The sequence below is a fragment of the Manduca sexta genome, chromosome 5, assembly GCF_014839805.1.
Source record: "Manduca sexta isolate Smith_Timp_Sample1 chromosome 5, JHU_Msex_v1.0, whole genome shotgun sequence".
NCBI lineage: Eukaryota > Metazoa > Arthropoda > Insecta > Lepidoptera > Sphingidae > Manduca > Manduca sexta.
Genome location: NC_051119.1, coordinates 7,855,282 through 7,873,458, shown reverse-complemented (window position 1 = coordinate 7,873,458; position 18,177 = coordinate 7,855,282). Strand labels below are relative to the sequence as shown.

The following is an 18,177-nucleotide window of genomic DNA, read 5'->3' as shown; positions in this document are numbered from 1 at the left end:
TAACTGCTTCATAGTGGTTAGTTGAGAACTCTCGTAAGTCCTAGTAAGTACCCATAAGAAGAATCTAGAAGAGTTAAGAGAGACAAATCACGTTTCGCTGGCCCACCATTATATATTAGGTTTTAAGTTATATTTTTGCACAAATTGAATTATTTCTGTGTATACATGTACCTAATGAGTATATAGTATATCAACCACTAATTATTACAATGTCTAGAAGTTGTAATTTTGTTAATATATGTATATGTAAGTGTACCATAGAAATAAGCAAATAAATTATATACATACACAATTTCGTCTATTTCATTAAAAAAAATATTATCCCGAAATACAGATAAATGGGGTACCATGAAATTATGTCTTTTCTGTCTATCAAATTTTAAATGAAATTTTCCCGCCATCAAAATTGACGTAGGACCCTGTAATATTAAGCCAGCAATTTGTCTTGTCTCTGTAGAATACAAGTAAAATTAATTAAATAGTCTTAGATCTATGTAGAAGTTTCGTAACCAAAATAACGTAAACATCCGAGAGTGCGATATTTATATAGAACCATACGATTATGGTCCCTTCATAGTATAATTTAAAATTAAATTGATAGTTGAGTAATACCCACAGTAAGTTCAGAAATACGACTGGATGCATAATACAGCAGACCGGGCTCTGTGGCGTACCTTGGGAGAGACCTATGTCCAGCAGTGGACTGCAACGGGCTGATGATGATGATGATGATCAGTAGCAAAGGGTGAAACTTTTCAAAAGGAAACCCGAGGCAAAAATAAATTGCTTTATATAACATATCGCGGCCAAATTCAGAGAAAACAAAAACTATGACAAAAGTAAATAAACCTAAAAGATAGCCGGTAGGAATCTGGTTGTATGGACGCTCCGCCACTGATGATGATGATGATGATGATGATGATGATGATGTCGAAAACAATATGTAGAATTAAATCGATCATTGTAATCGGCCATTAGGAATGTAACAAAAAGTTATGTAAAGTCCTAAGTTCGAAAAAAAAATAGTTTTCTGATTTTATCCCGGTTTTTCATATTTTAACTTTCTGCCAATGGTTTGAAGGAAATAGAATATAAAAACCGCTATGAAATCCAAAAACTAGTTTTATTTCGATGCCTTACATTCGCGTAAACATAAAAAATATTTTAAGCTATACTACTAAAATAAAACGTCAGTTATAGTATTGACTTATTTTATTAGCTTCATCTCGCCAAATGATTCCCAACCTCGCATAAGAACGGTTCGTTGCCTACGACTGTAAAAAAAAAATTGATCAAAAACTGTTATTTGTGTACATTTTTTTTTTTTAACAATAAACCTCTTAGAATTAAATACTTAAACGGTACAAAAAGTACCGTGTTTCCATAATGGACATTTGTTAAAATAACTGTAAGAATATTGAGTAGTGATATGTTTGTACGTTTGGATGTTTAGATGTTTGTTAGAAGTAATCGCAGGAACAGCTGGATATATTTGGATAAAATTTATTTACATATAATAAATGAATTTGATAGCGATCGATCATGTCTCGTGCTAAGACCAAGACCAGATCGAGTTAGAATATTACAAACATCAGAAATAATGAGGCATCTACCATTAATTCCGTACAGCATCGTTATTTATCCTACCTTACGCAGTAGTTAAAAAAAATACTGTAATATAGTGAGGAACTCACTAAAAAAGTACATATTTTAGTTTTAATCTTTTGTATAAATAAATATGAACATCACCATGAGCTGTTTTAGTGTGCCTCCTTAATTTTTGATAGAGGTCTGTTTTTCTTGACATATACGGCATGTGTAGTGATAATCGACAATCTGAAAAAAGAAAGTTATATTACGATATGTCTAACTAATCTGATTATAAACGTATGTATGTTACTACGTTCATAATCAAATTAGTAGCTTCAGAATCAAACTATCTAGAATCACTAGTACTTAAATATAGTCCTTTATGTTCCGAAACATCATATTATGAATAAGACTAGTACGTGCAGAATGCTTGAAATGAATATTTTAGTTCAGAAACAAAGTTGTACAAAACTAGAAAGAGATTAATTAGAAATAATCTAAAAGTTTACGTCGACAAAGGTCTCAAAGCGCGACGATCCGAATCGCATTTAATCCAACACTCACCGATTTCATTATTAATGGACGCAGGTCATAATATAGCAAGCAAGCTTAACGTCCGTATTCATAAACGTTGCTTACCAAGTACAGATAATATGTATGACACAGTCTGAGTGCAAACTATTAAAAAATTAGCTGTCACTGTCATGCCGATACGAAGCTAACGTCAGCCAGATAAATGAGGAACTAGAGCAAATGGCTGTTTCATTATGCACATATACTTCAACAGAGCAATAGATAGAAAGTCTGTTTCTAATTGCTTACGGCGTGACAGCCTTCGCAGTAGGTATAGAATAGAAGGTGCTGTGGTAAATATTTAAATACTTTAATTGGCTAGATAACAATGCTGGACAAGGCAAAAAATATATATACTTTGTCGACAGTGTGTTCGGACGTACTGTGCTTCCTATAAAGTTTTGCTTGAATACACTGGTAGTAGGTCTCTTATATGTGAGAGTCCGCCTGGGTAGGTACCACCGCAACGTCTATTTCTGCCGCCAAGCAACAGTGTGTAGTCACTGTTGTGTTCAGGTTAGGAGGACATTACAGCCAGTGTAACTACTGGACATAATGAGACTTAACAGCTCCCATCTCAGGATGGCGAGCGCAGTTGAATTCCAAAACAATACTTTGTAATTCAAGGCATTGGTGTTTCTACTGTTTATGGGCGGTCGTATCGATAACACCAGGCGAACGGCAAGCTCGTCTCGCCATTCAAAGCAATAAAAAATACAAGTGAATGAGAATTCTTTCACTTCGGATCAGCCTGGTCGACGCCAGCCATACCCACCTCGGCCAACGCTGCGGACATGATATGTTTGTAGCGTTGCACCTCACTCTCGGTGTGCGTCTTGAAATGTGCCAGGAGATTGTGAACCGTCACGTAAGTACGAGCGCACACCGGACACACTATAGTCTCTGTAAAACAAAAAATATGAAGCCTTCAGTTTGAACTCCGGTTTTATAAATTTTCCCCCTTATTAACACGCTTTTATTAACTTGGGTTGTATGTATGTATGTATGTAACGGAATCTTTGAGCTCAATTTTCACCAATTTCCAGAAATCTGATTAATTTGAAACTTTACACACGTATCAAGGACCGATGACAATGCAATAATTTGATAAGAGTTTCCCATTATCCTTATTAGGACCGCCAAGATTAATAAATTCTTTTATAGATCCGCTGTGAAAGACTAAAAGAGATAGAGCTTGCGCGCGATCTGCGCATGCCAGCGGTTTCGGACGAACAACCCCATGCAACAGTGAAGCCTTAAATGAAATGATTAGATTACGAAATGACTAATAAGACATTTCAATACCATATGTCTACAAAAAACTAATTGATAAATCAAACTAAAAAATGAAAAATAAATAATAGTTTAAAAAAACTAAAAAAACACGCTTCTATTGCTAATCGAACTAAAAAGGAGAAAATAATTTCTAAGTACAAAGAATTTATATTACAGTAGTAGAAGGTTGAAGGATCAATCATAGTTAAGTACCTCAAAATAAAATTATAATAAACTTGAAGTTATTAACAGAATAATTTAACTCAGAGTAAAAAGCGTGGGGTGCTTGATATAGTATGTATTATAATCATTCTATTGGCTACTATCTATAAGAGGAGAAATATGAAAACGAAGTAAAATGCACCCCACGCTTTTTACTCTGAGTTAAATTATTCTGTTAATAACTTCAAGTTTATAATAATTTTATTTTGAGGTATTTAATTTATAAACGTTATTTATCTAAGGACGGACCATTGCTGTGATATAAGGAACTATAAGTCAAAGCAAGCGATAATTAACAAAGAATTCTAAACTTTCAAAATTTCAGAGGCACCCATCTTGAGTTTTGAACCTGCGGAGAATCATGTTGGCAGTCCGTTCCACAATTAGGCCATGGCTGATTTTTAAGAATATCAATAACAACTATTGACAACTTACTCTTATTGACCTTCTTGGCTCCTCGCCATGAGGTCTGGAAGCAGTGCGCACAAACCTTGCAGCAGGCCAACTCTTTCATGTACATCTTAGACTCTTCATCTTTATCTTGATTTTGTTCAGTACCGTCCATACTGTCTGTGCTTTTACTGTGGAATAAAATTTTAATTATTATTTTTGGTGTAAAAATTTGTGCTTCTAAAGAATTTTATTTAATTATCTAATAGCTATTAATCATTAAATAGATTAAAGGGACAAATTTCCAAAAATCCTTCGTAGTCAAACATGTTATCTTTTCTTGCTAAAATCATAATTTTGAAAAAAAAAATCGATTAGAAGTAAATGTAGATACAGCTGCATGGATTTGGTTGAAATTTTACACAAGGATAGTCCATGGCCTGAATTAACACACATAAAATACTTATACTCCAGTCATTTAGTCCAATGTATTTTTAAATAGATGTCACTGATGTCAACAGGCGCTATAAATTGCAATTATTTAGGATCTTTTGTAGCAGTAAAGGCTTTTTAAGCGGGCGAAGTGACGAGCCACACCACGTCTCATATAAAAGCAACTGTAAATCATAACAGTTATTACTTAGCTATACTATTACCCATTATCAAACATCATGTAGACAGATGATATAGCTTCCCTCGGTTTGTACGCCACCAGCGCCTCTCCGTCTTTGTGTTCCTCCTTTGTCAGTATTACCTGAAACAAAAAATAATAATGGTTAGTGACTATGAATGAATCCATCTAAGCTGAATTTAAAATATATGAATATATTATTATGATTTTGCTACATTTACCAATTAAAAAAGGAATTCTGCGCATCGCCCCACTAATCTCAAAGAAATATGTAAAAAAAATAAAAACATGAATTGAAAATATCCTCCTATTTTAAAAGTCAGGTATAAGTTGTATTTTTTTAATAAAAGTGTGACATAGTTTATGAAACTATGTCACACTTATATAAAAATTATTATAGCCACCTCAAACTTTTCAATGCTTATTTTATTTCTTTGATCTATCAGAATATAAATAAAATCCCATGATTTGTGAACTTTGAATACAGAAATAACAAATGACCACATTTGTCCACAGTAGTGATGAGCCAAACTTTACTCTTATTCTGATGCTTACACTTTTTATCTAAAGTTGACAGTGCATCCTTAATTTTTATGATATTGTTGATATTTAATGACTAAGTATCATAAATCAAGTGACTTACTAGTGTACCGCACCAACTTCAAATGTCAGATATCTGACATTCTTAGTAAAGGCCAGGTCAAAAGTACCCAGACCAGTGGGGATGCTTGCAAAGATTGATAAAGGTGGAGAAAGCGAGAGAAGTATGCCAGAAACATGCAAAGTGACAAGCCATAGTCTCTGCCTACCCCTATGGGTTAGAGGATTGAAACTATGTATGTATGTAAGTGAACTACTCAAGAGCAATTAAAAAAAATATGAACATACCTCATCAATGACGTGGAACGCTTTAGTCTTCCGTGATGACATCATAACTGCATTCAGAACCTTTTTCTCCTTATATTTGGGCAACACACACTGGAATATCTCTGATTTTTTGTCCCCATCTTCATTTTCAACACTTGTCTTGCTCCATATTGTTGTTTCCACTTTCCCTGTAATATTGTTATTATATTACAGTGAAAATGGTTTTCATGATATTAAAGGGTTTGCCTGATTTTTTTTTACTTTTTTTGGTAATCCTGCTCAAAATTGCAATCCGTCATTCACATTTATGCTATTCATTTGTTTGGACTTTCCATCTTTTGAGTTTCAGTTAGGCAGTGAGGATTTCTCCATTGACAACTATTATAAATAGTTGACTCTACTACTATCTACTGACAAACTAATCACTATTCTATGGACTACCAGCTTGTAAAGCTAGGAACACTGTTCTTGAGTGAATAACACTTCCAACACCCCATAGTTTAGTAAAGCATTAACATATGTTCTTAACTTTTATAAATAGTTTTGACTACAGTAATGATTTCCTAATTTACAGTGTTACACCTTGAATGACTTTTTATTAAGATTTTTTTTAAACAGTTCAGTAGTTTAAAAGATCGTTTACCTACTCACTAACATAAACATCACAACAAAACAGTATCAAAGGCAGGAATTGTGGAAACAAAGACAATATGGCAACATTTCTGGCACTGTAAATGTTTGAGTGAGTTGAAAAATATTTTCATGTGATGTTTCAATAAGTTTTATATTTTGTTTATTGTAATTAAAAGTATTGGCAAGTAAAGAATTTAAATTCACGTCTAGTTAGTGATTAGTTGAATGAATTTAAATTCTTTACTTGCCAATACTTGTTTAGTTACCCAGATTAAAGCCGAAACAAAATGTATGAAAATGGACCTTGAGGTATCGCCTTAAATTAACATTACTTTTGCAGTGGACATAATGGTGTCTTAGTCCATACCAGAAATGCAATTATTCTTGTTTACCTTTTTACCAAATATAATAATCATTGTGCTGGCGGTAGGTCTCTCATTTCTAAGTCTACCTGGGTAGGTACCACCGCAATGTCTATTTCTGCCACCAAGCAACAGTGTCTAGTCATTGATGTGTTCCGGTTTGATTGAAGCTAGTGTAACTGGACTTAATGAGACTTAACATGTCATGTCTCAGGATAGCGAGCGCAGTGGAATACTAAACAACATTTTGTATTTCAAGGTGATGGATGGTGTTTCTACTGTTTATGGGCGGTCGTATCGCTTACCATCAGGCGAACGGCAAGCACGTCTCGTCATTCACATCAATAAAAAAAAAAGTCATAACTAACTAGTCTGCTTGTTCATAACATTCCTGAGCACAACACTCCTCACGGAGCTCTTTGTTTCGCCCCGCTCGGGCCGTAGCATCGTATCGCAGTGCTTAAAATGCTCCAGACAAACATTATTCCACACATTTAACCTCTTCAGATCATTCTCCTCTTGCCTCAAAGCCTTAACGGGCAGACATAAGGGATCATCGTAATCTGGTATTCGGATATTCAATTTCTTTCGTATAGCGAGCTGTTCCTCTGTAGACAACAATTGGTTCTCTTTAATTATTTTCTTTATGCCTTTTAAATTTGGAACGTTCATTTCGCGCTCTACTTTAAAAGACCTTTTTAACCCATGCCGTTTTTTCTTATTTTTAGGATTCGGAGGGCTCGGCGGAACGTAATCTTCGCTCGGATCATAGTCGGAGTCGTCGTCTTTTTTTCTTTTTCGTCTTTTCTCTGCCCTTTCTACGAGTAACGGAGTGTCTTTAGTAACAACAACCTCTGGCACACGCGGAGTTTGAAAGCATTGTTGTACGATTTCCGCGTCTTCATCTAAGTACTCTATCTCACAGTCGGCGTCTGCCATTTTAGTAATATTATTGGGATTTGAAAACGTAAAAAATATTTAGCAGTGTTTTGCAATAAAGTGACAATTTGAATGATTTGAACGGTATTGAATGAATATGACAAAATATTGACAAATGACAATTGTGAATAGAAATGTCAAAGTAACAATAGTGTTGTATTCGTGGTACCATAGAGTAATTATACCAAAAGTAATTCATCGGGTGCACATGATCAGACAAATCAATTCAGCGTATCACAGCGTTTACACCCGAAAGCTCTGAAACCTACCACTATCCATTATACCAATCGCATCATAGGGGATCCTAAGGAAAAATATGTTTGTCACACTTAAAAGTTTGTCACCAAATCATGCAAACTAAAAGAGACAACATTTTATAATACGACATACGTGTTGTATAATTTTATGTTTCATCTTTTAGAATTGTTATTCCGAGATAAATCAATCTGTAGAGATATGCAGAGTAGATATTTTATATCTGGCATGCAAAGCAAAAATATAATATTGTTTTTATCAATACAATCATAAAGTTTATCAACTAAATTCTATGGTGACCGAGATTTTATATATAGATTTTTATGTTGATAGGTCTCTGTAGATTAAATTCGGAGACCCGGCCTAGTTTTTAAAAGTCATATGTATGAGGATTTGATATCTTTATAGTCTGAGAATAAAGCAACGCCCTACGGTGAGATGTTGATAAAATATATTTTGTCCACAAAACGTAATATTTCGTTACATTACAAAAAATCCATACGTCTACATCCGGAAAAATACTACAAAATATACCAACCTATATTGTAAATATTTATCTTTTTCGAGTCATCATTATCACGTTTAATGACGATTCTATCAAGGGCTCATGCTGATAGGGGGGTTTCCACTTGTATATACTTAGTTAGTTATCTTATCCGTTGAGTGTGCAATTTATATATCATACATACTATACCTGTAATTATCTATATGTAGAGTCACCTATATAAATAAGTGAACAAATCGCCCATATATTTTTGTATGCTTATAAATATTATTATTATTTACAAAAATAAAGCGTTTCACAATAACTTCTATTGGAGGAAATAATAACAAAGCTTAAAACGCAATAACTTAGCGGTAATGTGCCGGGTGAGTAATGGCGCGTGCATGACGTCGCCGGAGATTCCCGCCATTTCGTCTTGCGCGTGCGCGGTGTTGGCGAAACCTGGGCTCGGCGCAACGGCACAGCGTGTAATTGGTTGGTTTGGGCATTATTTTCACCGGATGCTATAAGAGGAAATATACTTTATTTCACATAAAAAAAAAATATGTCAATTAACGTTTATAAGCGATTTGAAGTTTTAATTTTATTCAGCTGCTGTTGTAGCTGACTGTATGTACTACATAAGTAGGTATCTAGTGTTTCGAAATAGGCTCATTCGATTTTAAATGTTTATATTAAAATATCCATAAGATGTGCATGACATATACCTATAATTTTATATCCAAGGCGGTTAAAAACAAACTGGGGAAACAAGTTGGTCTTCATCCGCGTATACTTTCATTTGAGGCTGACTGTACATATCTAGTGAAGATCAACCAAATTTTAATTAAACAAAAACTATGTTTAAATCGTAAACAACTTTCGTAATCATAACTAATCTAATCACAGCAATTTTGGCATAGTATCTACGTACTATAAATTATTGATCGCTATCATTGGACAGCGTCGACGTAAATACAATTATTACTTTCAAAAAAATCCTTATCAAATACCAATACCAAATCATTTTGTCAAGTTTATCTTTGATTCCGGATACACTAATTTCAGAGCCATTCTTACACATCCTGTTTAATATTGTTATCTCTTGCCAATTATGACAAATCGCCTATTCGATACTGAATACGCTCTAGTACTGAATTCTGATCACAATAAGCAACACATTTATATGAGCTATTTTTAATTTCACATCTTATAAGCCGTAGTCCCTCTCCGGGCTGTTTCAAAATATCCTACCACCCATTTTTATTTATCTATATTTATCCTTAATTATCATATAATAACACAATTGGACATAATTCTCTAATGCAATATCTTCCTTTTAACAATGTTGTACTTACCTTACTTGTACGTAATACCTTACCAATAACCGTTATATTGTTCGTTATTATCACTTTGTCTCATGTTAAAGTAACCATTATTAGCGGAGCTAGTCATCTCTTGCATCACAGCATTCTTATTTATTCGAAACCTATAATACTCGCCAGATGCTGTTCTACTTAGAAGTCTAAATCCCATTTTATAAATCCCATAATTCTCGTTCGTAGTGTCCGAGTGAGTTGAAAGGAAATCATCGGTATAATAATGTGTAATTAATATAAATACACCTCTTTTGTTTTAGAGTATGATTACTAGCTTTTGCTCGCAGCTCTGCCCGTGACAAAGTTTTTCCGGGATAGAAGTCCCACTAAATATTTTTCCAGGATAGAAAGTGTTCTTCCCAGGGTGTCAAACTTTCGCCATAAAAAAAACATCGAAATCCGTTGGGCAATTTTTGAATTTAAAGCGTTCAGACATGCAGACAGACGGGGCGCGGGAATTTGTTTTATAATATATTTTTAGAACGTTTTAAGAGTAATAATTCCATCATACATTTTTGTTACGTATGTAACCGTTTATACAGCGCATGCAACAGAAGCTCTCAAAAGAAATAGTTTCTTTCTCGTTTTTGCAAAATTTTTCATTGATGCTCCGCTCCTACTGGTCATAACGCAATGGTTACATAGCATATAGCCTTCCTCGATAAATAGGCTATCCAACACTACAATCTTTTTCAATTCGAACCAGTAGTTCGTGAGATTAGCGCATTCAAACAAACAAACTTTTGAGGTTTTTTTCTTAAATCTTCATTTAAGGAGCTTGGTCTTTTGAGGTTTTTATAGCTATAAATATTTCTCTGAATTTTTGGGGCTCTGCATTTATTTCGCATTGAAATTTTAATTTTAATTACTTAGATAATACAATCTGTACCAATAGCATACTTCACACTCAAGCTCCTCATGCTTATCACAATACTCCAGATCCTTGTTCGATAAAACTGAATCGATTTTCTGATTCATATTAAGGTTACTACATACAGACGCTGCAAGGCCCCGTATAGATTTTGGCTTTCCAAAGAATCTACCTAGCCTGGGTTAGCAGACTACAATATTTTAAAATGATTGCCATACCCAGTTACAAAATAGCAAAGAACGATTTTCTTAACATAACACCTAACTGACTTGCAGGGACTACATGTAAATCTTAATTCCTATTACCTAATAGTACATGTACATTATAAATACAACACACACACAACATCACGCATTTTATCCCCGAAGGGGTATGCAGAGAAACGCAACCATGGCACCCACTTTTCGCCAAGTGTGTTCCGTCCCATGATGTGATAGGGGGCGAGCCTATCGCCATATCGGGCACAAATTCCAGACTCCGGGCTGATACTGAGCAGAAAAACACTAAATATCACTTTGCCCGACCTGGGATTCGAACCCAGGACCTCAGAGCGCTGCCGTACCGCGCATGCAGTACAACTACGCCACCGAGGCAGTCCATTATAAATATATTTTGCTAAAAAGTTTGGATGTTTGTATTACGCAGAAACGACTGAACGGATTTGAATGAAATTTACAACAAAGAAAGCCGATGTACATTGACACATAGTTTACTTTTATATCGGTAATTTACCACCGTGGGACAAAATATAATTTTATGATCACATTTTTAATCGATGGCTCTTTGGAACGGTACAGTGATTTATAAAATTTTGATAGCTGTAAAGACTTATGCACACGGGTGTAATCGCGAATAATGTCTAGTGAACCATGAATGGCAAACAATAGTATTGAAAGACGTAGTTTATTTTATTTATTTAACTCATTGAATATGAAATAAAATGGAATCGAGAGCTTAAAAGCTTCTATTATTTGTATTTTTTTTTCTTTTATGGCTTCCTAAAAATCTATTCTTAGTACTGCTCTACATTGGCACTGGTGTGCATAATTTAACGATTTTTGATTCCCTAGTTCTTTTATCTCCAACCTATCAGACGTATGAAACTGTGTTTTCTATACACCAAGTGAATATCTACTAGGCTACATTTTTGGCGTACAAATGAAACAATATAACGTATTTCAATGCAATATTCAAAAATTTTAATATTTAGGTACATACCCACTTTTCAAATAAAATCTTTGTTATAATATATTCAATTCTGCCTTGAAACAAATGTAAATATGTTAGTGTAGTATACTAATTACACTTAGAGTAAATATCACGGAACCATGCCATTAAAAGACACTCGAATTACATTGTTATGTCATAATTAGTAAGATACCCGGAGTACTTTATCAACACTTAGATATTTGATAATATTCATGGAATTACCTATTGAAAACATTATACTATATGAATTGTGTAGGTACTAATCATATAATTTATGAACTATGTTTTTAGCATTAAGAAAAAATACCTCTAGATACCCCTAATAATAATAAAATGTGGTCACCATTTTCCTCTAATCGATGTGTTAGGTACTTCATATATTTAGTATAATGATTCATTTTAAATAGCAACTGCTTAGAAAACTAACGTGTGAATTGTTAAATCAACTTGTATTCAAAATGTGTGGGTGTTTCGTTGTGCTGGCACAAATTGTGGTTTTCATATCTAATTTAGTGATAATGGTAAGTATTGTGCCTATTAAGGTAAATGTATAATATTATAGTATAAAGGCATTCTCTACTTTGGGAATGACATAAAAAAATTGGAAGGCGATTGGAATGGAACCTATGTTATTCTATAGATTTTTATTATAAAATGGGTGTAGAACCTTATTATTCTTCGTAGTTTTTGATTTATAGAAATAATAGTTATATTGCGGAATCTCCAGTTTATCTCATGAAATATCAATGCCATTTCATATTGAATTATAAATCTTCGTCCAAGTATGAAGAAATATTCAAAATGGCTTTATAATAAAAGTGATCCACTGTAGAACATCTTCCCCTACTAACCCGGCATAATGTACTACATTTACCACTATAGTTGGATCGATTATTTTTTTATTTACATATATTTAAAGTTTTGAAACTCTCGAACTATAATAGAAGAAAGAAAGAAGGAATTTACAAATGTGGAATTTAGGTATATGAATGATATCTCACAATATTTAAATTTATTATGTAAATTACAAAAATAGTATTTACGTTTCATAAACAAAAAAGGGGACTGTATTATTTAAAAGAAGAATACTTAAGCTAATAATTTTCTGATACTCATTTCTGATATATTCGTTAAAAATAACTTTTGATTGCGACTTCGCTCGTGTGAAAGAGTTTTCCCGGCAAAAGTCCCTTTATATATTTTCCCGGGATAGAAAGTATCCTATGTCCTTCAAATAGTCTCTAACTATATCTATACGAAATTTTATAGAAATCAGTTGGGTAGTTTTTAAGTTTATTACGTTCAGGCAGATACAGCGGTGGACTTGATTTTATAATAGATTTCCGTCATAGGTGACTGTTGTCTAATTTTAATTGTTTAGGCAGCGCGTACCGCCGAAGGTCTCAAAATGATTTCCCCGGTTTTGCAACATTTTTCATTACTGTTCCGCTCTTATTGGTCATACCGTAATGTTATATACCGTATAGCCTTCCTCGATAAATGGGTTATCCAATAATAGAAGATTTTTTTCAATTCAAACCAGTAGTTCCTGAGATTAGCGTGTTCAAATAAACAAACAAGCTTTTCAGCTTTATATAATAGTAAAGGTAACATACAACGCAATAACCCTACGTAGTATCTACGATGAAAATGTTATTTTTAGCTTTTAGGTGGACTTGCAACGGGAGCTGGGGTCTTAATCAAGGTTTTTATAGATTCAAGTCTGGAAGCACTACAAATTGAGGATCTACCAGATGTATCTGATTTGAAAGTATTAGTAATACCGCTTATAGTGGCTGGTGTAGTAATATTCGTGTTTGGCATTACTGGTTGCATCGGAGCTACTTGCAAAGTTATATGCTGTCTGATCTTGGTAAGTTTTTTTTTTCACATGCACGGTATTTGATCCCACTACACCTGATGGTAATTGGTGTGGGATCCAATAGAATATCGACTACGAGATGATTATCCATCGGCAGTCGACACAATTATGCCGGCCTGTTGGATCCGGATGTACACAGGCTGATCCTGGAACACGACACACTTACCTTATGGCAGGTTTTAATACTTCGTGTACGGTGGTCGCTATTCGAGCAGATATAAAATATATCCTACCACCAGATGAAGTTATAATTTTGTTACTGCAGCGCTTTCGTCCAATAAATTATTAGCAAGGCTTCAAGCAAGAGCATCGCCAAGGAGAGGCAAAGAGAGACAGTTACCCCCCCCTAGAAATTATAAAAAAGTAGCCAAATGTGAAGCAACCTAAATCCTAAATGTTTGACTTGACTTGCTTGATCAATTATTCCTACACGTCGAAACTCGAATGAATTCACTAAATCCATTCTTAATATTCCGTACGGTCAACCAGGGATGTTATGGAGCTCCGTAACCGTAACCGAAACTATCGGATATCCGAAATAAAAATATATCCGTAACCGTAACCGTATCCGGTATAATAGTTTCGGATAAGTTTCGGATAATATGTACCGACAGGTTTTGTTTCATCGCTCACCCGCCACGTGAATCTTATATAATATATATGTTATTTTTAGTCATAACATAACCTCATTCATACATAATATTTTTTTTATTTAGGAGTAGGTAGGTACTTACTTAATTTAATAAAGTAAAGGAAAAGTGTTGTGTTACGTACTAAATTAATTTATAAGGACAAAATGCGTCCAAAGTAATTTAATTTGGTCATTTTTTTTATCAAGTTAAAGGTAATTTTGCAAAATGTAAACAGTGTAATATTAAAAATAATTTAAACAAAAATTAAACCACCTTCAAAAACCACTCAAAACCAAAAAAGAATTTCACATAACAAGTATATATTGGATACCAATTTTGGAGTTGGTGCCTAATTAAAATTGCTAGTTTAGCTAGATAAATACATTAATAAATGTACGAAAAATTTCCGTTTAATCTTTATAATTTCGGCGGTTATATTTTCTGTTAAAATTATTTTTATTTTTTGCTTTTTTGTGTTAGTAAAAAATAGACTGTCTCGATGGCGTAGTTGTCTTTCGCTCACAATACGACTGTCGCGCTGAGGAGTTACACCTCTGAGTACCCCTGAAAAGGGGAAAAGGTGTGATGCTATATACAGGGTGTCCCAGAAAGTAGTGCCAAGCGGAGATCCAGAGATAGCGCACCCCTTGGGGTATCCGAATCACCCGCATGTATGTTCCGCGATTTTTCATAGTTTTCGAGTTATGAATATTTTTCAGATTTTTTGAAAATTTTGGTTTCGAACAATTATATTATTTCTTTTAAAAAGTAGACGACTTATACGAGTTTGTATGTAAGAAGTAGATTCAAGCGAACCTAATACAAAAACACACTGATATATTTCGATCACTGTACAACTATCGCGCTGTGGTGTTATACCTCTACCTACCCCTAAAAAAGGGAAAGGTGTGATGCTATAAATATGTACTCGTATGTATGTCAGAAGTAGAGTCAACTAAACACAACTGATATGTTTCACACACAGTACGACTATCGCGCTGAAATGTTACGCATCTGCCTACCACTGAAAAAGGGAAAAGGTGTTATGCTGTATGTATAAGTATGTAAGAAGTACACTCAACCAAACTCAATGCAAAAACATAACTAAAAACGTCACAGGAAAGCTAAATTCGCGATTTCGTTTTCTTGTACGACATAATTATTCTAGGATTTTTTTAGTTTTAAAACCAAAATACTGAAGCGATTTTATGGGACTAATCTGGAGAGATATTCTTTCGAATAAAAAAATAATAATTTCCAAATCGGTTCATAAATGAGTGAGTTCTGAGGTAACAAACATACAAAAAAACATTCAAGTCGAATAGATAACCTTCTCCTTTTTTGAAGTCGGTTAAAAACTTTCCACGGATAGGAGGTGGCACTACTTCACTGAAACTTCATCTTAAATCAATTAATTAATTCCCCAATTAGTTCATAATTAATAATCGACGATGACGACGAACAATAGTTAGTAATCGTCGCCCTACTGTATTACATAACATTTTTATTTTACTTTAATCTTATATCCGTAACCGAAACTATCCGAAACTTACGGATAATCCGAAATAATTACATATCCGTAACCGTATCCGAAACCGATATAATTTTATTCCTATATCCATATCCGTATCCATATCCGAAATTGTATATCCATAACATCCCTGCGGTCAACTGCGCTCTACTCTATGTTATTGTTAAAACGGGTGAGAAGGAGGATCTCACCAACGAAAATGCTAAATCGGGGAACTTTTTTTTCTGCCCGCAGCCTTGCGTTGTTTACGGCCGCCACTGCCTACTAAATATAACTCTTCCTCAGTTTACAGACGTTTGTTACGTCTACAAGAAGAAATGCGACCTAACTTGCTCTTTCAATGTGACTTTGTTTCAGAACGTCGCGGGATTTGTTATCCTCGCTGTTATGACAATTTATCTTCTAGTAAAATGGATACAGTTGTTAGCGCAAACTGAATCATTCATAAATGACTTACTGTCAGAATATCTATTCAACAACAATGCAGCACAGAATGGAACTTTCCAATTAATTGAGTATACGGTAAATATAATTTTTATGGTTGTTTCTTTGTTTAGATTTGTGGGAGTAAGGGAGGGTAGGAAGGAGTGTCGATTTGAGTTCTTCAGTTTTTTTTTTGTATTTGACTTTAATTCTCTTATATTGTAAATGCTAATGTTACCAAAGGTGTTTCGATCTGTGTTAGAAATTGAACGAAATCTACACAATAACTAAAACTAACACAAAGGCTACTTTAAACTTATAGTTACAGTTGTATACCTAGATAGAACCGATTCAAGCGGCCAAAGTCCCGAGCAAATTCATTTATATTTTTTATTTTAGTTACAATGCTGTGGAGTGAACGGAACGGATTCGTATGTTGCTGCTGGGTTGCCCATCCCTCCTACCTGCTGCACAAACAATACAGATGCGATTGATATCGCTACTATTGCTCCTGGAATTACCATCCCTCCCGGCGCCAACATAACCTGCCATAGCATTGGTTGCGGTACTGTACTCTCCGATTACGTTCTAGAGTACGGGTCTATTTTCAAAATTGCCTTAATAGTAATTGTCTGTATAGAGGTTAGTATAATTCAGTAATTCCTTTGACGCACTTCCCTACTAATGTTCTCTGTTCTCTTTTATTTTGATTAATACAAAATTACTATTGACCCATACAATGGCGTTGTTGTATTGTGTGCGTTTGAATACCGCGTTGAAATCTCGGTTTCGATTCCCGAGTTAGACTATAACTTTGTCTAACCTATTGAATTTTACGTTGATTATCACCCGGGTCTGGAATTGTGCACATTCAATGGTAATAAGCTCCCCGCCATAGAACTTAACTAGTTAAATATGGATGTGCACACAAAAACAGTGTGGTGCTAAATTTGTATGTAATATTAAAACCATTAAAATCTAATTGTGATCGTCATGAGAAGCTTATACGCCATAATTATTGAACTCTACTGCATGAAACAAAATATGGGGAGAAAGGATCATGCTTATCTTCCGACCAGCTGAGAAGCGCGACCATAGTGTAAAGCGCCATTCTAAATTTCTCATTCTGCCAAGTCACTCTTGTCTGTAAAATCCATTTACACCCACTTAAGTAAATGCTTTCAATTCAGATTGATATCAAATTAATAATGAAATATTGATTTTCCAGATTGTGACAATAGGTTTTGACATGCTCATCGCTTGCTCCAAGAAGAAAAAGTAAAACATGTTATATATAACAAGGCAGATAAAAAATTACTAGAATTTACAGGGAAAGCGTATAATTATTTAAGTATTCCTAGGTAAATTAAAATTCAGCCCATTGGTGTCTGTAACAATAGTAATTTTATTATTTAAAACCTCTGAGATTTGTGACCTTGTTTTTTCTCCACATAATAAATGATTAGCAACTTTGTAAATAATAAACTTTATTTCTGTATCAAATGCTTTAATAATTAAGCATTCCTATCCTGTTGTCATACGAATATTGACAGAAAAGTACCAGAGAAAACCATCAGGAGAAAAACGGATTGTTCGGCCCATAGACAAAATAGTATCCAAGACAAGAAGATCCAAGATCTACAGAAAGGATACAATTAGCCGCACCCTGCCTTTGTCTCTTTTAACTGAGCGATTTATTTACTCGTAGATCGAAAGGAACTCAGTATTATACTCTATGGTATATCTAAAAGAAAGATACGTATAAAATATTTTTGTATGACATGGAACTTAAATCTATAAATATAAAAATAAATACCTATTTCCCTTGGTCACGCCATCTCGCGTGAACGGCTGGATCGATTTCACTTTTTTTTTATGTTTGTTATTGTCAAGAGAAGGTTATTATAAAAAAAAATAAAAAATGCGCGGAAAATTAGAAAAATTTAAGAAAACTTAACGAAAATATTAATTTTATATAACTGTCAATTGTTTGAAATAACTGTCAGCGATTGACAGAATGCGTGCTGCA

General features: G+C 34.1%; 2 protein-coding genes across 2 annotated transcripts; one reads left to right on the top strand and one right to left on the bottom strand.

The window, feature by feature from the left end:
• Positions 1–1,197: 1,197 nt before the first annotated feature.
• LOC115444617 lies at positions 1,198–7,593 on the bottom strand. The gene is made up of 7 exons (XM_030170459.2): positions 6,912–7,593; positions 5,570–5,736; positions 4,707–4,804; positions 4,096–4,241; positions 2,939–3,066; positions 1,750–1,836; positions 1,198–1,274 (listed from the first exon to the last, which is right to left on the bottom strand). Exons 1-6 carry the CDS (start codon positions 7,480–7,482, stop codon positions 1,774–1,776), a joined length of 1,173 nt encoding a protein of 390 aa, XP_030026319.2. The 5' UTR covers positions 7,483–7,593; the 3' UTR covers positions 1,198–1,274; positions 1,750–1,773.
• A 4,303-nt stretch (positions 7,594–11,896) lies between these two features.
• Positions 11,897–17,646, top strand: LOC115444638 (tetraspanin-1). Its single transcript, XM_030170490.2, has 5 exons — positions 11,897–12,201; positions 13,344–13,553; positions 16,083–16,247; positions 16,548–16,790; positions 17,377–17,646. The coding sequence occupies exons 1-5, from the start codon at positions 12,139–12,141 to the stop codon at positions 17,428–17,430; spliced, it is 735 nt and encodes a 244-aa protein (XP_030026350.2). The 5' UTR covers positions 11,897–12,138; the 3' UTR covers positions 17,431–17,646.
• Positions 17,647–18,177: the final 531 nt, after the last annotated feature.